Source organism: Rhamphochromis longiceps, linkage group LG3 (genome assembly GCF_057381845.1).
Source record: "Rhamphochromis longiceps isolate RC_006_pf linkage group LG3, R_longiceps_female_GT1.1, whole genome shotgun sequence".
NCBI lineage: Eukaryota > Metazoa > Chordata > Actinopteri > Cichliformes > Cichlidae > Rhamphochromis > Rhamphochromis longiceps.
The window spans coordinates 34326563-34351667 of record NC_140559.1 but is presented as its reverse complement, the minus strand read 5'-3'; the positions used below and the strand labels follow the sequence as shown (position 1 = coordinate 34351667).

Sequence of the window (25105 nt, the reverse complement as noted above, 5' to 3'; positions counted from 1 at the left end):
AGAAAGGCAGCAGCAAGTGTCTCACACTCAATTAAACACAGGCAGCAACAACACATGTGCAAAAATAAAATGAAAAAATGAAAAAAACAAAACATAAAATAAAATAAAATTCAATAATTCTCTCTTTGCATGGTGGTATGGCACCAGTTTGACTGAACCGTTTTATTGCTCCAGTCTCTTCATCTTCTGGTTCTCTCCTCAGTTTTCAGTCGCAAAGGGAAACAATCCCAGGTGTTAAAGCTGCTATTTTAAGGACTGTGATCCATGTCCAGTGAGAGGACTGTGATGGCTGCAGAGGGCAAGAAAATGGAAATCAGACATGTTAGTAAGTGGAAGTTTCAGTTTCAGTCCTGAATTCATTTGAACAGAAAACCAAAAATGGCACAGTTCAAAGCTCAAGGTATGATGAGATGTATCTACGTGACCTGACTATTGACCCCGAATTGCATTTCCAGAACATGTTTTAACTGTAGATCTGCCTGTGTTAGAGAGCCTAAAAGGCTGCTAATAAGAGGAGACGCTAATAATATAGTTATTTCCTTTTTCACTTCCTGTGGTTGTCTTTATGTGCCCTGGTTTACATATGAGTGGGGAGATTCATGGTCATGTGTGTCATATTATTGTCAACACACACAGTGAGCACAGTGACACATTTCAAATCCAGTGCATTTGTTACAATAAGGGATTATTACCTGTTATAACATTCTGTATCATTGTTTGGTATGGTAATATGTCTTTGAACAATAAGACCAGACTTAGTAATCTGGTTAAAGGGGCTGTTTCGATTTCAGGGAGGTCTCGGGTCCAGCATGTGGACTTACAGGCAGGTGCTGAGGAAGATGACCTGTGTCATGTTATGTTCAGACCATCCTCTCTAATGATTTTCAGCTGCTTCCCTCATGTCGTCAGTATAAAGTGCCTGCAGTGAAGACAAAGAGACATAGAGTGTCTTTTGTATTTGCTGCTATAATCATGGTTAATAACACTAAACCATAAGGGTTGTTGCCATTGCACTTTTTTGATGATAAAATTTGGTCTGTTCTCTCTGGGCTTTGTGTGTGTGTGTTGTGTTTGTTTGTTTTTATCTCTCTGTATGGATAGAGATCAAATCAATTTCCCACTGGTGACAATAAAGTCACCATTGACCGTTGATTTTTTCTCTCCCCACATGTTCACAGCTATAGACTAAAGCACTTATGTTCTTAAAAATATATGAACAGCTCCCCCGTGTGGTTTGAAAAAGCACCTTGTCTGCTTCTAGTGGTCGGCAACACCCAAACTGCCCAGAAAACACTGGGAGCCGCCAATTTTTGAGATCTAAAATGAAGATAACGCTGCATATATTGTTTGATTGTTTGATGTTTAAGCTTTGTATAAACAACTATAATGTCCTGCTTATGAAATCCATGGAGTACTACAGAGAAAATTGCATTTAAATTATGTAATGAATGCATTTTGAACATTATGAACTCTTAAAAAATAATAACAACGAAGAAACACAATGAGTTAAGGCTAGCGCCAATCTCTCTCTTAAGTTAAATACTTATAATTTGTTGGCCCAAGTTACGTGGAGCTGCAGTATAAGGATGAAAGAGCTGCATGTGACTCGGGAGCTGTGGGTTGTCAACCTGTTATAGACTCAATTGTGGTTGTGGTTTGTGGTTTTCATTCAGTTCTGTGGACAAACTCATTTTGCTGCATAAATGAAATGATCTAATAATTGATTTGTGCTCTTGATTCTCTGTAGTTTGGCTTCATATTAATTTCTATCGATTGTAAAATGAATAATGTTCTAATAATATTCCTTCCTCCGTGAACATGACGACACATGTCTGTCCTGTAACAAAATGACTCAACTATGATGGAGCTAAAAAATACTGAAGTCTGGTTACAGCTGCAGATGTTTCACTCTGAGTGACTCTCAGATTCTTCATTTATGTTCATCTTTGGGAAGTAAAGGAGTTTTTGGTTTGGTTATACTTTAGTGTTTTACAGAAAACACACATGTAATTATGTAATGCTGCAAGTACACACTTTAGACTATTAAACTCATTTGTTCATGTAAAGAGAAGGACTGTATGTAGACTGAAGGCACCAAAGAAGACACTGGAGCAACCAAAGAGTTTATTTAGAGACAGAATGAGTAGAAATACAAAGGCAGATGGATAAAATGTAAAAGTCATGCAAACTAAAGATAAACTAAAAATCAAAGAAGAAATGACAGAATATAACGAGATATGACTGTCCTGTTAGAACACATTTCTTGTGATAATAAGTCTGAAAAACTTTAATGTTTCTAAGCTTCACACTTAACATCCCAAAGCACATTCAGAATAAAGCTGGTACTTCTAACTTCACACCTGGATGTTTTTAGACACTGAAAATGAGAAATGTGTAACGGGTGGCAGCCACTGATGAGCTGAAGAGGAGGAGGAAGGTCCGTGTGAATGCATCGGGTGTGGATGTTGCACAGCACCACTGATTTCATCATCCAGTCCGCAAAGTCGAGGAGCCAAAGATCCTCCTCTGTCAAGCTGACAGCAGCTCAGGTTTGTTGTGGTTTCTAATGACAGAATTTCAGAGAACAGGAAACATATATTCAGTTAAACTCAGACACAAGTGGACACTGTGGTGTTCACATTTCATTGTCATGTGTAAAAGGGAGGGATGCTTACCGACGCAGGCGGTGGAGTGGATGTCCCGTTGACCGTTAGCCTCAAAACAGCTGCGCACCGTTTCCCTTCACCCTGGATGTAACAAAGATAATCTCCTTCGTCTTGCTTCTTAGCCCATGTTACGTTTGGGCAAAGGTGTCGTTCAGGGGACACAGAGACTCGGCCATCAGCACACGTGTTTCCTTCGTCTGTGGTGGAATTCTGCTTCCCGTTTTTCACACACTGCACAGTCTCGGACTTGCTGCAGTTCCATCGATAAAAGCACGGGAAGGTGGCATTTTCTCCCTCTTTGACTGTTACGTTAAAGGGAAGCAGAACTTTAACTTTCATTTTAATTTGCATGCCTTCTCTACACCTTAACACAAAATCCCCGGTATCATTGTAAAATGCGTGATAGAAGATAATGGAGGAATTGTTACTGATACGGTCTTCGTAGCCTTGAGCAGGTGTCCACACACCTTGCTGGAGAACAGCCACCTCCACCTCCCCATGCGGCTCACACCGGAACAGTTTTCCTCCATCATTGCTGCAGTTTTCTGGAAATGTGAACTGCCTTCCTAAAACAGCTTCCACACAGACATCAAACAGAGAGGCCGCTATTAAGGAGGAGACCACGACAAAGAGCTGCAGAGGTCGGGCCATCCTGAGTCTCTGTCCTTCTGAGTGGAGCAGGGGAACGATGGATTAATATAACCTAAAGAAAGTGACCCTCCTCTACGCACCAGCCCATCTTTACTGGCGTCTGATTGGTCATCCAATCCTGGGATGTGAAAAAAACAAACAAAACAGCTGCATGAACATAGTCAACTTGAACATTGGGATGCAGTCAAAGCAGTGAAATGATTATCAGTCACTTTCCTGTGGTGAGTTTCAAATTTGGAGACAAACGTCATCCTCAGCAGTAAAATTCCCTCCCGGCAATTACAACCTCAAAGCTGGACGGTCCACACCGTTATCATCTCTTTCCACATCACACGATGTGCCAATGATCACTGTGTTATGTTTTTGTGCAGACTCAATTTCTTAAAAATATAAGTTATGATACTTTTTTCCCATAAGATCTAATACAGTTGCATTGAAACTTCATTTTAAGACATGATTAAATCATGTTATCCATGGATCCATTGAGCTATTTTCTGCTACTTATCTGAGGCTGGACAGAGAAGCCTAAGCAACTCATCTGGAACAACACTGAAGCATTCCCAGGCCAATCAAAAGGAATAATTTCTCCAGAGTGTCCTGGGTCTTTCCTCGGGGCTCCTCCTGGTTTAACATGCCCAGAACACCTTACGAAGCATCCGGGAGACATCCTATTCAGATGCCTGAATCCTCTGCTGACTGCTTTTGATGTGGAGGAGTATGGGGCTTGGAGTTCCTCTTGAATGAACCAGCCACCATGTGGAGAAAGCTCATTTTCCCCTCTTCTTTGATGAGACATTCAGCATCATCTGCAAAAAGCAGAGATAAGATCCTTAGACCGCCAATGTGGAAATCTATTGCTACTTAGCAATCCATAGAAATTCGAATCATAAAAGTTATCAACTGAAACAGTGAGAAAGGGCAAACCTGGAGAAGTGCAACAATCACCAGAATGAGTCCAACTTATTGCCAGGGGATAAAATTCTCAGTTGTACAGATGCAAAATGGCTCCTAGCTATGGACCAGATACCTCATGCCCTCTAAATCACCTCCTACTCCTCCAGAATGACAACTACATCTTTGGGAAAATTTTGTTCTGATGCTCCTGAAATTGAGGCAGGTATTCCTTAACCCAAAGTTTCTAGACATATCAAATACATGCTGCACTTTTTTCCAGCCACACCGACTGGGATGGTGGTTCTCATCTTTCCCAGACATGGTGTGCCAAAAAGATATCACACTCCTCAGCATGCCAGGGTATTTTAAGACCGCATACATTTGTTTTTTTTGAGAACAGTGAAGTGGAACATATAAAATACATAACCCCCAAACTGATGAAAACTAATCAACCATTCACTATATTTCAAAAGTATTCTCTCACCCTTCCAAATCATTGAATCCAGGCCTTCCAGTCACTTGCATGGTGCATAAAATCAAGCGCCCGGCATGCAGACTGCTTCTACAAACAACATTTGTGAAAGAACAGGTTGCTCTCATTCAGCTCTTATTGTTATTATAACAACGTGGAAGTGTCTGGGAACGACAGTAACTGAGCCATAAAGTCATGGGCCACATTAAATCACAAAGCAGATGCCGACGTGCATAATGTACAGAGTTCACCAACTTTTCTCATAGTCAGTCACTACAGACCTCCAAACTTCAGTGAACTTGAGACTAGCCTTACATCACCAAGTGCAATACAGAGCATTGGATGCAGTGGTGTAAAGTATGCCATCACTGGACTCTAGAGCAGTGGAGATATGTTTTCTGGATGAGTCTGTGTTTGGCGATTGCCAGGAGGTGATATTTCTCTGATTGCACTGTGCCAAGTGAGAAGTTTGGTGGGACTGCATTTCCCTCAGTTCCATTGAAAGAAACTCTAAATCCTTCAGCATACCAAGACATTATGGACATTTTCATGCCCCCAACTGTGTGGGAACAGTTTGGGGATGGCCCCTTCTCCCTCCAACATGACTGTGCACCTCTGGACAAAGATGAGTTTGGTGTGCAAGCCAGATCTTGATCAGTGTCTATCCTTCCTGAATAATGGTCAAAGAATTCACATAAACACATGTAAACTTCGTGGAAACCCTTCCCAGAAGAGATGAATCTGTTATCTGTGCAAAAGGTGGACCAGCATCATATTAAACCCTCTAGATTAGAAATGGAAGGTCAAGTTCAAATGAGTCAGACAAGCAAATGTGCTTTACTTGACTGTTTTTTTGATTAAACTTATTGGAAGAAGAAAAGACCCTAAGATGTATGTTTTTATTGTTATCGTAATGATGTCAAATGTTTAATTTGTGGTTTAGAAACCTGCCAAGTCATGAGAAGCTATACACTCTGGTGACCCCTTATTAGGAAAGTAATGATTTACAGGAACCTTTGTAGGCTATTGTATGGTATCTTTAATTGATAAATGTATGTTTCCTATATGATGAGGAATCCCAAATCTTCATGTTTTCCACTAGCAGCGTTTAACACAGCTTACATCTGTGGATGTCATGTGGAGGGAAACCTCGGTGTATGGTGGAAATTGAACGCTAAAGGATTTCAGCTCTACTATAATGACTACAGGCTGCTGTAAGCAGGTTGTAAGAAAAGCAGCAGCATTCCTTGGCTTTTTCCACTCAACGCCACTACCCTGTCATTCTGCCTCCGGTAATCACACAGGTCATAAAAAGACAAACCATGTTTATTGTTTTCTAGATTTACAGCCAAGCCCAAAGACTGTAAAGAGGTGCCAATATGTCCAGGAAGAGTTCATTTCCAAAAACATTACAGCACAAGGTGTTACCATAGTATTTGCATCAACACACAACTGGAATCTCCATGACTGCATTTGAATATACTTAAAATTGACCAATTACTCCATTTGTTTTATAGTTGTACATAATTTTTGCACATCTTCTCTGTAGCAGATAACCAGAACAGTCTTTGGAAGATTTTTAGAGCCATTCATTTAAAAATCCTTTTAGCTGTTTGAATATTCTGGATGACTTTTAGAGGTTTTGCTTCTGCTTTCAATTTACAACTCATAACTTTGTTGGAGCATTTTCTCATTTTTAACAAGAGTAAAGCTCAAGATAAATGCAATGTCACATTTATAGAATACTGATGGGACTAGATACACACTGCACTGCTGTGCAGGTTCAATGGTTATCCTTTAACCACCTTGGTAGGTTTTGCCATTCAACATTAGGGATGGGTACCGATTCTGACATAAACGGTAGTAACCAGACTGAAAAGCAGCGCACATTTCGGTGCTTTATTTCGGGGCTTTTCCCTGACATGTCATACACTTTGGATTCTAGCCAAACATTTTACCTTTCCAAGGATAGTAGGCGGGCCCAGGTACGTATGTTCTTTTAGAGCAGAGCTGCAGATGAATGTTACTGACAAATACTAATATAATGGAAAACCAAAATACTTACCACTCAGCTGTGATGGGAATAACGGCGTTACAAGTAACGGCATTACTAACGGTGTTACTTTTTTCAGTAACGAATATTCTAACTAATTACTCTTTCTTACAATGGCGTTACCGTTGCTAACAAGAAAATGCGGTTGTGGTCCCGTTACTGTTTTTCAACAAATAGACGGTTAAAGCTGTCTTCAGCTTACCGGGTCTTATATCAGTTGCACGAAAGTAGCTGTCTACATAAGTAAATAAGTAATAAGTAATCTGGGCGCTACGGCTTTAAGCAGCTGGGTGCTCACATGCAGTTTTGTCCACACATGTAAACGCTAAAAACGAAATTTTGGCCAATCAGAAGTCTAGAAGCCTGGGAGGGAAAGATTAAACAGGGTTTTGTAACCACACAAAACCTTAAGTACTTATGAAAAGTTTTTCTATTTTTCTAAAAAAGGCAGCTTATTTTGTGTTACTTTCCAAGTACCTTCATCATTTCAAATGTTATTAACTAAAGACAGTATTTTGGTTGGTGTAGACTCGCAACTTAGGAATGAACAAAATGCATACAGCATACATCATTTAATTTAAAAAAATCGATTCAAAACCAGCGTCAGGAGTCGGATCGTGAGAGTGTCTGTGTTGAATGTCGAAGTTCACTCTGACGCCTCTGTCTTTCTAAATGGAGGAACAGTAACTGCATGTAGTGCTGTGTGATATGGAAAAAATATTTATCACGATATGAATTATTTTATATCATGATAACGATATATATCACGATAAACCACTTGACCTGTGGTCATTTAAAAGTACGCAGTCTGTAAACAGCAAGTGCCGAGGGTGCAGTCTTTGTTTTGAGTTACCCTAAAGTATGACGCAAATCCGGGTGCACGTACAGCAGCAGCAGTTCGCAAACCACAAGACGGAGTTTCTTTGCGACAAATATCATTTTTTTTATACTTTATTTTCTCTTGCATAAAGTAAGAGCATGTATAGTGAGAAGACAACACTAATATATTTGCCACAGGCTATTTAACCCTTTAAGACCTACCATAGAAACAAGTCCGCCCGAGCTTATCTTTATGTTTTTACATGCTGTAGTGCCATTTGTGGGAGCATTTCAAGTTTCCATATATCAATACAACCGTTATAGCCCAAATTTTAATAATATGTATGCATTAAGTCCATAATAGCTACATAAATTGCAAAAAATTGTAGTGCAATAAACTACAAAAAAAATGAAAATCGTTTTTGTTTTGTTTTTTTTACATATATTTGTAGTTAGAAAAAATTAAGAGGTGTATCTCTCAAAACTGTAAATACAAAATAGTTTCCAACCACGAGAAATTTATTTTGAGTGTCTTCATAGTTTTATTTTTGAGATACACTAATTTTTATATACACTACAGGAAAAATAAATATTATAATGCATGAAAATAAACTATTTCCAACAGTGTAATTTGAGTTCTAAGCATCCCAGAAACGATACAGAAAAGCATAAAGTCAAACATGACTTTTAAAAACACCAACATAGGCTTATAAGGCCCTTTCGCGAAAATGACGTCACTTCTGGTTTCGGGCAGGTAATGGCGGACATGCGATAGTTCACGCTGACGTATATGCCAACATAGGAAGTGTTATGAACATCGGCAAAGCGTGTTTCTGGAATATTATGTTTTTGTTACTGCAAGTTTGGAATATTATGTTTTTTTTGCTGCAAGTGCTTCTTATTCATTTTTTGCAAAGCTATATGTGGAAGGAAACCATGACCTAGGACAAGCTGATGGCATAAGATGTAAGTACAACTCCTCCGGTTTCACACGCAAAAAAAAAAATTATTGCACTAACTTACGTGGTTCCAGTTCTACAGGGATTTAAAAATAGTTAGGTAAAACAGAGTGTACCTGCTCCGACCGGTTGTAAAGAGTTAATTATATATTTTATGTAATAATTTATAAAATTTGGGTTAGAAACGATAGAAGACAATTGGCACGATAGACACTTTTCTATCGTCCACACAATATATATCGTCATATCGCCCAGCACTAACTGCATGTGTATATATGTAAGCGTGTAAAAAGTGAAGATAGTAATATTAACAGCAACAGTATTTATTTATTGTATTAATCCCATGTAAACAATAATGTGGCGCACAGCGTGACATCAAAATCGCGTGACTAAATCTCAGTTTTCCTTGTCCACACGTGAACGCAAAAACTGAGTTTTTGAAAAGCTCCACCCTGGCAGGAGTTTTTAAAAATCTCCATTTTCAGTGACCGAAAACACCATTTATGTGTGGACAATGGTGCAAACGCATTGAAAAATCAGGGTTTTCAAAAACACTGACGCCAATAGCTGTGTCTGGGCCCAAACTCCGCTGCAGTTCCCTGGGCTGAACAAACACTGCGGCATCACTGAGAGTCTAAATTCTTTCATCTGTAATAAAAGGATTGGTGTGGCTGCTCTACCAGGTGTAACAATTAACTTTAACTTCCAGGCATCCACGAATTTATCAAATTTAACAGAGATAGAAGTTAGCAGGGAGTTAGCTCACTAGTCTCCACCTAAACATGACATATCACGTTCTGACTAGAGATGGACCGATCCGATATTACGTATCGGTATCGGTCCGATACTGACGTAAATTACTGGATCGGATATCGGAGGGAAATAAAAAATGTAATCGATCCATTAAGTATCAAAAAAGCACCTCACAAAACTTGTGACACGGCGTAACTCGGCTAATAACCATAGCACCTCGGAGCAGTGTGCTCATGTGATAGAGCAGCTGTGTGTATTTTTAGCCTCACTACGAAACCAGCATTTCATCTCAGATAAAGTTATCCCAGAGAGAAGTAAAGCAAGTGTGTAAGTTCATCTCTGAATGTTTGTAAAGCATTCCCGCATTAACCGATATATGGAGCGACTGCCTCTTTCTCTCCTGCTGCTACTTCAATCGTGAAACTGATCAATGATCAGCTGATCGGCTTTTCTGTCATGAGTCCGTCTCTCTTGTTTGTTTTTGGCCCACTTTGCGCCGGAAAGAGGAAACCAGCGGCTGAACAACAGCAGCACGTTTAAGCTTGATGAGCTGTTGTTAGAATGTATTTAATATTACTTTCTACACCAGGATCTTTTTCTACGTAGCTGACAGCTGGTAACTGTGCAGGGGCGGATCTAGCAAAGTTTAGCCAGGGGGGCCGATAGGGCATTAACAGGGAAAAGGGAGCACAAAGACATACTTTTCTTTCTTATTCTCATTTAAAATATCTAGCTTTTAATAAATAAGTGTTGTTTCATTATTAATTGAGGGTGCAAAAGTGATGTAAAATCAATGTCAGATTTCAATGTTGATTTAACAGAATTACCTCATATTGATTTAACATCATTTCAATGTCTTCTTGCTATCTTAGTCTGCTCTTAAGCAAACACAAGTACATTCACAACTAATTTCAAAGCCACAAAATCACCGGCAAACACAGCCTGGCAACCAAAAATCCCTCACGGTGATGAGTCACATCGGAGACCGAAAACCACACCAACACTGCAAACCATTACTGAAGTGAATATTCTGTATAACTCCCTTTTTCTGTTTCCTGTTCATAAAACTGTTGCTAAAGAGTGACCAAGGGTTAACTGTCACTATATTTTTGCATTAGCGCTGGGTGGGTTGCACGCTGCTGTAATGAGCACAGCAGTGAATTCCCAAGGTAGATAAAAGGGTCTGCATTGAACAATCATAAACTCTACCAGCTATGAACAGTAATTAAAAAGTTCTTGCACCTTTCCAAGTTGATGTAGACACAGCAGCCACGATCACAAGTCTTACCGCTCAGAGCTGCATTTCTACCACCAAGACATGCAGTGAGCCATGTAGCTGTCCAGAACTCTGTCACTGATCCATGTTTCTGTGAAATCAAAGATGCAGCAGTCCCTAAATTTCCACTGAGAGACCGGTCAGAGGGTTTACTCTGGGGTTTTTTTTTCTCATCTTTGGTCTGCATGCCAAATATCCTTGGGCAAGATACTCAATACTTAAATATAAACTTTATCTATCTGCAAAAAGGGTGAGGTGGTTTCATGCATGATAATAACCCAGTTTACTGCAGTAAAGACAACAAATGCACATCCACACTGACATTTGATCATAACTAAGATGTGTCATAAATAAACAACACATATATGATAAAAAACAGACTAGGATTTAAAAGCCAGAATGAAACATTTTATAGCAGTTACATATCAGTTAATAAAAAATCAATTGCAGCTCCAAGGGGGTTTTCGAGTCTGTTTGTCCAGTGTGTTGACATGTTGTATATACAGCCGGACAGAAGAGCTTCAACTCCTTCGATAAGAGGTAGCTGGAATCACCCTTCACACACTGGCACTTTTTCTGTGAAATAATAAATAATAATAAGAAAAAAATCCCATAAGGGAGCACATTAAGCTATGATAGGTGTTATGAATAACTGAAGCCCAGAGTGAGCCCACCCAACAGACTTTCACAACATTTAACAGTGTTTCACAGGGGTATAACCCACCCACTGCTGGCCATGGGGTCTGTCCACAGTAGCATGTGCAGGGGTGGATCTACAGACATTTTCTCAGGGTTGCATGGAAATCAAATGGAGTGGCAAAATCAAAGCATTTTTTCCAAAACAACAACAGCAAAAACATGCAGGTGTTACATGTCGTTAAAATGATTCAAATGCAATATGTATACACATTTCATATAAATACAGTCTATAACTTAATTATTTTCTGTGGCCCATATAATTACCTGCCTATCTAGTCTACTTTCGGACTTTCAGTGTGCCTCCCAAGTTTGTGATCTGTGCACTTGGTTTGTTTATAATAGTGGCCCGGAAAACAGGACCCAGGGATCTGGTCATTTAAAAGGGTGGAGAAAAGTGTAAGAGCTATTTATATGTATGTAAACTTTTATACATCTGTAGTGTTTCAGAAAGGGTTAAAAAATAATGTTCACAGTTTATAATTTTTAAATGCAATATATTTTATTTAAGTAATTTAGCAGGTGCAAAGCAAAAGCTGAATCAAATAATCATATAGCCAAATTAATTGCACTATACTAAAATCTAATCTACTCTGAGCTAACGCTGGTTTCCAATACTAATGTTGGGGTGAAGGAGAGAGAGGAGGGTGGACACACTCTGGCCACTGGTGCATTTATCTCCCTTCTGTGTGATACAGTCCAACAGGAAAGCAGTCAAGTGGTCAAACAAGGTAACATTCCAGCATCGATACAGACAGAGAAACTCTGAGCCCGAAGGAAAGAGTCGTTCAGCATCTAAAGAGATCCAGGTGTTATTCTGTTCATTTAATCTTTAGGTTTTCCTTTCTCAAATATTCAGTTTATCCACGTTAGCATGACTTTAGCATTTTATCCATCTGCCTTTGTATTTCTACTTATTCTGTCTCCAAATAAACTCTTTGGTTGCTCCAGTGTCTTCTTTGCTCCCTTCAGTCTAAATGCAGTCCTTCTCTTTACATTATCAGGAGCTGTTTAGCTGCTCTATCACAGAGCCTCTGTCCACACAAAGGTTACACATGAAAATTAAATCACACCAACATTTAATAATAATAATAATAATAATAATAATAATAATAATAATAATAATAATAATAATAATAATAAGTGTTTTCGGTGAACATAATGACAAACCACAAGAGCTATTATTATTATTATTATTATTATTATTATTATTATTATTATTATTATTATTATTAATAATAATAATAATAATAATAATAATAATAATAATAATAATAATAATATTCATTAAATTAATAATGTAAAGCAACTTTCAGTGTTTTAGGATTTCACGGAATCAGTATTTTGTGCCACATTTTTGAAGAGGAGTTTAAAAATGAATTTCAGATGTAAACTGGAAGCATGAACTTAACATTACAAGGGAAAATGGCCCAGCACTGACTTCAGTGAACGAACCTAATAAACAATTTAATAAAATACTCTCAACAGTTCATTTCCTTATTTTAACGTTTACTAATTTCTGCTGCCCAGAATTTTCTTCCCCTGTTAAAACAAGTTTGCAATAAAGAGCCAACCAGAGAACAAACATTTCATATTTGAATTTACTTATTTTTTATTATTTAAAAGTGAAATCACCCCTAATTTCCTTTGTTCTGTTTGTCTTTACTGCAAAGTTCCTTCATGTATAATGTCTCAGCACCAGCAGCACAGTCCTGATGTTTACATCACTTACATCAGTGTGAGACTGAAGAGACAGAAGACAAAGATAAAAAACAAATAAACTGTTGCTGAGCTACACGTTGCACAGATGTTACTGTTAACTGTTCATGTCACTGATACAGCCTTGAGTAACTCCAGAGTGTAAACACTAAATCAAAGCTGAGAGAAAAATAAATACATCTTAAAAAGGCAGTTACATGTGGTCACTGCTCGGACACGAGCACTCCTTAACAAACTAGCTCAAACCATGCAGGGAAATCTTATAATGTTGCCACGTTCCTTTTAATTAAAAACAAAAAAGAAAAACTCAGGCAAATGCATTGTTTAAGTATCAGGTTTCTTTATTGCTGATATCAATGTTAATACAATAATCTACTCATGTCTTCCTAGTCAGGATTCCTTTGATCAGTTTCTGAAAATATCTGCCCCCCTTCTTCCTGAATAAAATGTGTTAGAAATGTCCCCAACCTTCTTCTTCTTCTTCATTCTTCCCGTTTAAGGTCACCACTGCGGATAATCTCCATCTCGCTCTATCCCAGCATGCTTCTCTGCCACACCAACCCTTTGCATGTCCTCCTTCACTCCATCTGTGGTTCTCCACTGTGGCCTTCCACAAGAAATGACAACATTTTAAACTCTGCACCTTCAGCTATTCCTTCTGTTTTTTTCTATATGTCACAGTGTCCAAACCAAACATCGCAGCAGCTCTCACCATCTTGTAAACCTTCCTTTTGAATTTTAGGCATGGAGCATAAAAATCATTGCTGACTTAAACATACAGACCTTCAACAATGAGAAAACATGAGTCCTTGTTTCCTTTTATAAGTATTTGAGTCAACACAGTGTGGCAATGTGACCACAAGACAGAGCTTGAGCAGAGTTGCTATTGTGTATTTCCTCTGTTTGTCAATTCAATTCAATTTTATTTATATAGCGCCAAATCACAACAAAAGTCGCCTCAAGGTGCTTCATAGATACAGAGAAAAACCCAACAATCATATGACCCCCTATGAGCAAGCACTTTGGCGACAGTGGGAAGGAAAAACTCCCTTTTAACTGGAAGAAACCTCCAGCAGAACCAGGCTCAGGGAGGGGCGGCCATCTGCTGCGACCGGTTGGGGTGAGAGAAGGTAGACAATAAAAGACATGCAATGGAGGAGAGACAGAGGTTAATAACAGATATGATTCAATGCAGAGAGGTCTGTTAATACATAGTGAGTGAGAAAGGTGACTGGAAAGGAAAAACTCATCATGGGAATCCCCCGGCAGCCTACGTCTATTGCAGCATAACTAAGGCAGGATCCAGGGTCACCTGGTCCAGCCCTAACTATATGCTTTAGCAAAAAGGAAAGTTTTAAGCCTAATCTTAAAAGTAGAGATAGTGTCTGTCTCCCGAATCCAAACTGGAAGCTGGTTCCACAGAAGAGGGGCCTGAAAACTGAAGGCTCTGCCTCCCATTCTACTTTTAAATACTCTAGGAACAACAAGTAGGCCTGCAGAGCGAGAGCGAAGCGCTCTAATAGGGTGATATGGTACTACAAGGTCATTAAGATAAGATGGGGCCTGATTATTTAAGACCTTGTATGTGAGGAGCAGGATTTTGAATTCAATTCTGGATTTAACAGGAAGCCAATGAAGGGAAGCCAAAACAGGAGAAATATGCTCTCTCTTTCTAGTCCCTGTCAGGACTCTTGCTGCAGCATTTTGGATTAGCTGAAGGCTTTTCAGGGAGTTTTTAGGACATCCTGATAATAATGAGTTACAGTAGTCCAGCCTGGAAGTAATAAATGCATGAACTAGTTTTTCAGCGTCACTCTGAGACAGGATATTTCTAATTTTAGAGATGTTGCGCAAATGGAAGAAAGCAGTCTTACATATTTGTTTAACATGTGCATTGAAGGACATGTCCTGGTCAAAAATGACTCCAAGGTTCCTCACAGCGTTGTTGGAGGCCAAGGTAATGCCATCCAGAGTAAGAATCTGGTTAGATACCATATTTCTAAGATTTTCAGGGCCGAGTACAATAACCTCAGTTTTATCTGAATTAAGAAGCAGTAAGTTAGCGGCCATCCAGGTCTTTATGTCTTTAAGACATTCCTGCAGTTTAACTAATTGGTGTGTGTTATCTGGCTTCATGGACAGATAGAGCTGGGTGTCATCAGCATAGCAGTGAAAATGTATGCTATGTCTTCTAATGATGCTGCCTAAGGGAAGCATGTAAGATAAGATAAGATAACTCTTTATTGTCATTGCACAGTCATACATAGTACAGTAGTACAATGAAATTGGAAAAACTGTCCTACGTCGGCACTACATATAACACAACACGACACGATATGACACATCACAACGTAACAAACAACACAACACAGTATAATGTATAATTAATGTATAATGTAAACAGAATTGGTCCTAGCACTGAACCCTGTGGAACTCCATAATTAACCTCAGTGTGTGAAGAGGACTCTCCATTTACATGCACAAATTGGAGTCTATTAGATAGATATGATACAAACCACTGCAGTGCAGTACCTGTAATACCTACAGCATGTTCTAATCGCTCTAATAGGATATTATGGTCAACAGTATCGAACGCTGCACTGAGGTCTAGCAGGACAAGCACAGAGATGAGTCCACTGTCAGAGGCCATAAGAAGATCATTTGTAACCTTCACTAAAGCTGTTTCTGTGCTGTGATGAGCTCTGAAACCTGACTGAAACTCTTCAAATAAACCATTCCTCTGCAGATGATCTGTTAGCTGTTTGACAACTACTCTTTCAAGTATTTTTGATATGAAAGGAAGGTTGGAGATTGGCCTGTAATTAGCTAAGACTGCTGGGTCTAGAGATGGCTTTTTGAGTAAAGGTTTAACTACAGCCAGCTTGAAGGCCTGTGGTACATAGCCGATTATTAGAGATAGGTTGATCATATTTAAGATCGAAGAATTAATTAATGGCAGGACTTCTTTGAGCAGTTTTGTAGGAATGGGGTCTAAAAGACACGTTGATGGTTTGGAGGAAGTAATTATTGAAGTTAACTCAGAAAGATCAAATGGAGAAGAAGAGTCTAACTTAACATCAATGGTACTAAGAGTAGCTGTAGATAATATTACATCTGTGGGATGATTATTGGTAATTTTTTCTCTAATGATAAAAATTTTATTTGTGAAGAAGTTCATGAAGTCATTACTAGTTAACGTTAAAGGGATGGTTGGCTCAAAAGAGCTCTGGCGTTTTGTCAGCCTGGCTACAGTGCTGAAGAGAACATTGGGGTTGTTCTTATTTTCTTCAATCAGTGATGAATAGTAAGATGTTCTGGCTTTGCGGAGGGCTTTCTTATAAAGCAGCAAACTATTTCTCCAGGCTAAATGATGATCCTCTAAATTTGTGACACGCCATTTCCTCTCCAGATTACGAGTCATTTGCTTTAGGGTACGTGTTTGAGAATTATACCACGGAGTCAGGTACTTCTGATCTGAGACCTTAGTTTTCACAGGAGCTACAGTATCCAGAGTCGTACGTAGTGAGGAGGTAAAATTATTATTAACAAGATAATCGACCTCTGTTGGTGTAGCGTTCAGATAGCTGCTCTGCTCTGTGTTGGTACAGGGCATTGAAGATGATAACAGTGGGTGGATTATATTCTTAAACTTAGTTACAGCACTTTCAGAAAGACATCTACTCTGATAAAGTCTACTCTCCACCGCTGTGTAATCAATTATTGTAAATGTAAATGTTATCAGGAAATGATCAGACAGGAGAGGGTTTTCAGGAAACACTGTTAAATGTTCAGTTTCTATGCCATATGTTACAGTTTTTCTCAGTCGCTTTGGTGCGTTTCTCAGAACACCATTAACATTTGCACAGCAGTTAGTGCATTTCCCAAAACAATTAGTGCAAACTGCAAAACCTAGTGGATAGCCTGCAAAAGCACGTCACATGCACAGAATTGATTATCCATACCTCAAAAGCAAGTATCCATGTCAATGAAACTGTCAGTGCCATCAAAATGAAAAGTCTTGACACCATCTTTATGAACAAGATAGTCAAATGGCATTGTCATGTTTCCACTATGACAGTTTATAATTTCAGTGTTTCCCATTTCAAAAACAATTGGTGACACCTGAAAATGCTGACGACAGCACTATGGCCTACCTGTACAGCCATCTGAAATGTGCAGTAAAGTCACTGTAGATGTTATGGGAGTCTTGGGAGTAACTGAGACACTGAATACGTACGTTTCACATTTCCATTGTGTAGAAGTGTTTGTAATCCTACAGAATTGTGCAAAAGAAAAATATGCTACAGTCACTTGTTCACTGTAGAATACATGTAAACATAAAATCACCCATTTGGTAGAGCTGTGCACTAATGTGAACAATAAACAGCACATGTAACAGTACAGTAAATCATTCTGGCACATCCAGACGTTCCTGTCTGTCTGGCCACATATTTTCATCTACATCACAACAGATGTTATCCCTCGCAATGCAGCGAGGAAAGTATCTCCTGGAGTGGCGAATCCATCCTCTGCAGGACCCTGCTGTGATGTCGTCACATGCTGCATCCATGGCTGCTAGCAGGGCCATTTTCTCATGTGGATTTCATTTTTCTTGAGTACTCTGTCAATTGTTGAAATTGGAACAGATTCAATATTGCCAAATACCGTGTAATTCTCTATGACAGCGCTTTGTATGTCTCTCAGCTTTATTGCATTGTTTGCAATGACCATTGCACAAATGGCTTCTTCTTGCTGTGGGGTAAAAAGGGGCCCTCTTCCGCCTCCGCGAGGTTGTCTTACAATCCTATGTGGTGCAGAGTGAACTTCTTGTGAAATTGCAAATACAGTACAGTAACATGTGATGTGTCTGAGATGGCACAGTACAGTGTATTACTGTTTGCATACCTGTTTTCCCTACGGAATGTTTGAATGATTGAACTGACAGTAGTTCTTCCAATATTGGGTTGCACCCTTCGACCAGCCTCCTCCATGGTGAGGCCGTGATTGACAACATGGTCCACAATTGTAGCCCTTATTTCATTAGGAATCCGCCTATATCTGCCTCTTCTCCCTCTTCCCCTTCCTCCCCGCATCCTCACCCCTCTTCCACGGTGCTGACCTTCCATTTTGTGTCACAGAAGTGTAGAAATGGTACACACTAGCTCCTGCGCAGTTTATATATGCTTGCCAATTGGGGATTCACAGGATTCATCCATAATTGACAGTGAACAAGTTGTTTGTCATTGGTTACAACTAAACTTTCACACGCCTCCTCATGAGTGACAGCTGTAATTCACCCGAGATCAATTGTTCAATTTCCAGGAACAATGATACAGAAAGGTATAGGATTTGCTTGACAGATGGCCAATATTTGGCATGTGATAACTAGTTCAACAATTTTGTGTGTGATGACTCAAGCAATGGATGTATGACTATTAGTTTTATTGGGAACGACTATTCAGCATCCATAGGTATGATTACTTTTGACTGACATGACATAAGCAAATGGAAATGTCAGAAAGCAGCAGGGAAATGTATGGAAGCAACTGATTCATGTCCAAAATCATTTGCAGTTTGTTCAGAGAGAGGAGAAATTGCTACTATGATGTGCACAAATGACTGAGTGTTGTGGAGGTTGAACTAATAGTTATGAGAATTTCAATTCTGATCTGAGAAACGCACCAAAGCGACTGAGAAAAACTGTAAAACAAGATCTAGAGTGTGATTAAAGTGGTGGGTGGGTTCTTTTACATTTTGAGAGAAGCCAATTGAGTCTAATAACAGATTAAATGCCATGTTGAGGCTGTCATTTTTAGCATCTACATGGATGTTAAAATCACCCACAATAATTATTTTATCTGAGCTCAGAACTAAATTAGATATAAAGTCTGAGAAATCAGACAGAAACTCTGTGTAAGGCCCAGGTGGACGATAGATGATAACAAGTAAGACTGGTTTCTGAGTTTCACAGCTGGGGTGGACAATGTTAAGCATCAGGCTTTCAAATGAATTAAAAGTATGTCTTGGTCTTTCATTAATTAATAGGCTGGTGTGAAAAATTGCTGCCACACCGCCCCCTTGGCCTGTGCTTCGAGATTTCTGGTAGTTAGAATGACTCGGGGGTGTTGATTCATTTAAACTAACATAATCATCCTGCTGCAACCAGGTTTCTGTAAGGCAGAGTAAATCAATTTGTTGATCAATTATTAAGTCATGTACTAACAGAGACTTGGAGGAGAGAGACCTAATATTTAATAATCCACATTTCACTGTTTTACTCTTTGGTTCAGATGTGGATACTGTATTGTTCTTTCTTTGTAATTGTTTATGTTTAAGTTGTTTGTTGCTGGTTTTTAGTTTGTTTTTTGTCCTTTTGGGAGATGACACAGTCTCTATGGAGATGGGTTTTTGGGGGGGGGGGGGGGGGGGGGGGGTAGCAGGAGGAGAGAAGCTGCAGTGAGGCATGTAAGACTGCAACTCTGCTTCCTGGTCCCAACTCTGGATAGTCATATTTTGGGGGGTTTAATAAATTTGTCCATATTTCTAGAAATGAGAGCTGCTCCATCCAAAGTGGGATGGATGCCGTCTCTCCTAACAAGACCGGGTTTCATCCAGAAGGTTTGCCAATTATCTATGAAGCCCACATCGTTTCTGGGACACGTCCTGCTGTATAAAACACAAACTGCTTTCATGTTTAAACTGGACAGAAAATGTTCATACTGGTGCCTTGAAGACTACAAGAATGAGATACATGTCTGTTTCTTATAGCAGCCAAACACACCTGATGAGCCACACCATCCTCAGCCTCCACCTCTGCTGCCTCTCCAACTACATAGCTGAAGATGAAGATGAGCAGCATCATCGTGTCAGCTGAATACAGCACAGAGAGGGAGCACAGACATGTGAACCAGCTTAGAGCTGAGCTCAGCTTTGGACCAAAGCATAGAAAACAAGCAGTGAGAACAACAGATCAGTACAGCTTTGACCTGATGTGGGGCCTCAGATTGCTAAGATCATTGCTGAGGGATTCCCATGATGCATTGGGTATTTCTTCTTCAGTCACTTTTCTCACTCACTATGTGTTAACAGACCTCTCTGCATTGAATCATACTTGCTATTGATCTCTGGCTCTCTTCCACAGCACGTCTTTTATTGTCTTTCTTCTCTCAACCCAACTGCTCACAGCAATTGGGAATTGAGAGACCTGATGACCAGTGATGGACATTAGATCAATGTTAAAATTGGATGCAGTTTGTTTGCACTAACCAAAACAACTACCATCTTCGTCTCATGCAGCTGCCCTGGCGCCAGCTGGATGCTCGCGGCCAAAGCTGACAGGAATAACAATTCTCGCTTAGATAACAAGACTGTTGTTGTGACAATCTTCCTTCCAGGCCACCTGCATTCACCAAAGATTGACTTTTGCCTAACCAGCTGAAGGGACACTTTCTCTCGACTAAACATGGAATTCACACACGCGTGTACACTGTTACAGACCTTCACTCCCCCCCTCCAAACGCTATGTTGTGAGATGTGACGATTCATGTGCTATGTGCTGAGGTGTTTTTTTTCTGTTCTCAGACTGATTTCCCTGTTGGAGCTCAGTCTGAGGGGAGTTCTTATTTTCTCCTCGCTTCTCCTGTTCATTTCATTTCACTACATGTTGTACTCTGTATGATTGTGTATGTGACAAATAAAGGTTGTTTGTTCGCTCAAGGCTCACTTTCTGTCAGGGGCTTTCCCGTGTTGCACAGGAGCACGTTCAGTGAGAGACTGAGATTACCAAAAAGCAACACTGACCGACGCAGGAAGTCATTTGTTAAATATCAACACTTCACCGAGTTCTTTTGATTCCTCAGAGGCATCCGATGGAAGACACACTGTTCATAGGCCATTTCACACTTTATTCTATCACAAATTTACTTCTAGAAGGGAGATGCGTCCTGCATGACACAGTGCCGCGGATCTCAAAATGGTGACGCACGCTTAACAGTTTTATTACCAGCTCTCTTATTCTAGTCTAAACAACAGTGATCCAGTAACTTTCCACTAGAAAATGGTCCCGTGTTATGTACTTTTTCCCAGACAAGTGTGAGTGAGAGTCTACAGCATTCTACCCCCCAAGGACACGTAGTCTAATGCCTTTATTTTTCAGGGCTGTGTCCACTTAATACTACACTATATAACTTTACAGCACTTATTAATAAAAAGCATAGCATTATTGAGGCACTTCAAATAATTACTTCTCAACACTCCTGCCTGTGGCCATAATAATGTATTGTTTGGAGTTGTCGGAACCATACTGAATTTCTCCAGAGAAACACACACATATGAAGTTAGAGAGAGTATGCATAGTATGCAAACAGCTACCAAACAGCCATCATAATTCGTCATACAATGAGAACAGAACAAATCAACAATTGACAATGACTCATTAATATTAAAATCTGTAACATAATGTATTGTTTGGAGTTGAATCTGTTACTGTTGCTATTTTTACCATTTCTTTTTGGAGCAACTGTAACCCACATTATTTCCTTAGGGATTAATAAAGTATTCTGATTCTGATTGTTTCAGGATGACCTGCCATTATCCAACGACACATCTTCTTACCTGTATCTTTTGCTCGTTTCTCCTCCTCTTCTTTTCTCTTTTTTCTAAACTGAGCACCTGATGACTTTGAACTTTTCTTGTCCATCTTCCATTGGTTTTAGTTTTACACTCCAGTATGAACACCCATCCCCCAACCCGATGATCACCACAACATAACCTAATAGACCTACACCTTAGTTCACAGATTCACTTTGTCTAAGGTGTGTTTCTGGGATTTCGCACAACCCAGGATTCAAATCATGAATACACAATGAGCTTGGATTTACAACATTATGAATGAAATGTGCTCTATTTGGAAGCAGCAGGGCCCCTCCCCTGTCGACGGGTTGTGTGTGAGACTTTAAATCATCAAACTGTAAATTATTAATTGTTCTTAATCCCTTTACCTCTAGTCATAAAGTGTATATTTATTTTCTTACTCTTCTTATATTTAATGTTTACTTGCACTGCTGTAACTGGAGCCTCGTCGTCTCGTCTCTCTATATACTGGACTGTAGCGGAGATGACAATAAAGTTTACTTTGACTTCAGCAGCAAGCAGGCGCACCGAGGGCTCTCGAGCCGCTCACGCATAAAGAATTTAGAAAAACATACAATGCAAGGACACATTAAGTGCAAATTATAAGTCTTTATCATAATTTCTGGTGGGTTTTTTTTATTTATTTTACGAGCTAGTTATAAGATGCTGCTTCAGCCACCCAGCCTCCCCCTGGTGCCCGCCCTGTCCTCCCTGTGCCGCAAGCAGCAGGCGCACCTCGCACACGGAGACGCCCTTACTCCTCGCAAAACCGACCGGTGCCTATTCCATCCCCACAATTCGCTGGCATGATGTCGGGCAGCATGTGTGCGACCAACTTTTTTTTTGCTCGTAATGCGCCCCCACCTGGATGCCACCCTGGGCCATCGCCCATATCAAAAACCGCTACTGCTTTCCGATTAGTAGACAATCTGCTGACCTCCTGAGCCTCAGTCACCAACACATTAGCAGAAGTCACATGACCCCCTTTTTTTTTTTTTTTTTGCTCTGATGGGGTGTTAAACGTTCTTGATTAATCAGACCCAGTCGTATCAATGACCTCATAGTACTGTAAAACCCCAATAGAGCATCGGAAGTCTCGCACTGCAGGCTCCTCCAGTCAAGTCTGGCCAACACATTTTAAAAGTTGGCTCACCGTAATTTTTCCCACGTAAATTAATGATAACAAACTATTACGATTATTATTATTATTATTATTATTATTATTATTATTATTATTATTATTATTATTATTATTATTAGTAGTAGTAGTAGTAGTAGCAGTAGTAGTACTAGTATTGTCTACAGTGTTTATAGCATCACTGAACAGAAAGTGATGATCAGAATATGTTTATTGGATTTCAGCACCTTGTACATGTAGTTACGTCTTATTGCCAGCTTCAGTTACACGGGGCAGAAATCTATTTAGGCTAGCGCCATTTACAATGCTGGTGTATGCCGGTTGGGCGGACCCTGACATCACATCAGTTCATGCGCATGTAGCAAGCCTTTCTCTCAGTTTCTAAACCTAACGGAGCTTCGCGATAACGCAGAAGAAGGTTGATAACGGAAACACTTCACTGTCAGATGGTCAGGATGAGCCTTTCATCAGTGTTTGTGTTCTTTCTTCCTTTTATCTGTGAGGGGTTGGGAGCACTGATCCAAACCACTGTGGGGGCAGATGTCGAGTTTCCGCTCTCAGAGGAGTGCAGGAAGGGAGAGGGCACACTGTATCAGCGGCTGGATGATGCCAGCACTCAGCTCATCGCATCTCTAAATGGTTACTGGAAGCCAGGACGAGATTACACTGACCGCGTGGTCGTAGGACGCGATTCGTTAATCTTAACAAATGCTAACTTCAATGACAACGGACATTATGAGTTTACCTGCAACAGGAAACACTTGGAAGCTTACAAGCTGGAGGTATTTGTGCCCTCTGAAGTTGCTGTATCCGAGGGTGGGGATGCCATCCTCCCGTGTCGCTCCGTCACAGCGGGCCAGTCGGTGAAGTCTGCGCGCTGGAGGAGAAACGGGGAAGTACTGCTGGAGCTGAATGGTCGGACAGGGGAAATCACATACGGGGATGACTTTAACAGAAGCCGGGTATCGATACCATCTGACTGGGACCGACGGGCAGACCTGTCTCTCACCATAAAGGGAGCTCAGCAACAAGACGGAGGAGTTTATTACTGCGACATAGAGAAGGCCGAGAAACACCGCTCTGCTGTCCGCCTGCGAGTGCGCAAACCACCGGTAAGTTCACCACACCCTGCTCTATCTTGCAAACCGATTGATTTACAGCAGAAACGCTTTAAATACAACATCTGCATTTGATGCCTTGATGACTTTCTGAGTGTGAATAACTTTACCATACTGTGTCAGGGTGACTCTGCTGTGACAGCATCGATTACAACAACACTGATCTCTGTCCTGGCAGCAAAGACTCACAGTTCAGGTTTTAACTATGTCATTCAGGAATTTAACAAGATAACAGGCACCTACAGGTGATTTTGTGGCTTAAACTGGGATTAACCCCTTTTTTTCTAGTCAGATCACAGATTGCACATGAACATTTCATCTTGATGTTTTGCTGTAAACTGTGTGATCTTTGATTTGCTGTAAACTGAAAGGCATTTAAAGTTTAAACAAACTGCACTGACTAACACCGAGTTTCATGTTTTCTTGCCGTCTGCAGGAGTCCTACCACTGGATATGGATCACAATCATCATAACAGCAGCTGTGACATCTGTGATTGTTTTTACTCTCAAGTTCTTTTGGGGCTGGAGAGAGAAGACCAAGGGTGTACATGCATGAAGAAAGCAGAGGAGACAGTGTCCGAAACAGTCCACTAAATGACCAATCATTTATAATCAGGAGAAAAGCACATCTCTAAAAATTGCCCTGCCAAGCCTTCTGATGTTATACTGCCTATAAAAATGAATAGAAATAGCTTTTTGTAGTGCATTGCTTTTAGTACCAAAGTCCAAACCTTTATTTCACTGTGTAATGAAAGTCTTCATGGCAAAATAAACAGCAGATATCTGCACACTGCTAACTTACAGTGTAAAGATAAAATACACACATACAGAGATTTCTTTCTGACTTTTGACTTATTTATTTGTGTCTTCTTCTTCTTGGCAGCTCTTCACTTGGTACAGTTGAAGGTCTGCCCTGAGAAAGAAGGTATAGCTTGGTTATAGCAACAGCAAATAATCAATTTTTTTGATTTCTTCATAGATCTGTAAGAAGCTGAAGCTTATAGTTAATGAATGCAACAGTCTGCGTTGAGTAGTTAAATTTATTATCATTGTGTTGAGGACAAAAGAGTCTTCAGGCCTCCAAAAGACCTTTTAAACCTTTTAAAGGTTCCAGGTGCCACCAAGTGTGACTGAGCAGGAGACTGAATGAGAAATAGTGACTCAATCCCCTACTTAGTGGAGTCCTATACACAGACAGAAACATCTTTAATGAAAAAGAGAGCAACAACCAGGATGAGATAGACCTTTGACCTCTACATG

General features: G+C 40.0%; 1 protein-coding gene across 1 annotated transcript; it reads left to right on the top strand.

The window, feature by feature from the left end:
• The first annotated feature begins 23058 nt into the window (after positions 1 to 23058).
• Positions 23059 to 24864, top strand: LOC146674241 (uncharacterized). Its single transcript, XM_085402377.1, has 2 exons — positions 23059 to 23839; positions 24282 to 24864. Exons 1-2 carry the CDS (start codon positions 23174 to 23176, stop codon positions 24399 to 24401), a joined length of 786 nt encoding a protein of 261 aa, XP_085258503.1. The 5' UTR covers positions 23059 to 23173; the 3' UTR covers positions 24402 to 24864.
• The last annotated feature ends 241 nt before the right edge of the window (positions 24865 to 25105 follow it).

Coding starts and splice junctions, on each gene's coding strand:
- LOC146674241 (XM_085402377.1), top strand. CDS start 23,174: ATGGTCAGGATGAGCCTTTCATCAGTGTTTGTGTTCTTTCTTCCTTTT. Junction 23,840..24,281: donor TGCGAGTGCGCAAACCACCG/GTAAGTTCACCA, acceptor TGCCGTCTGCAG/GAGTCCTACCACTGGATATG.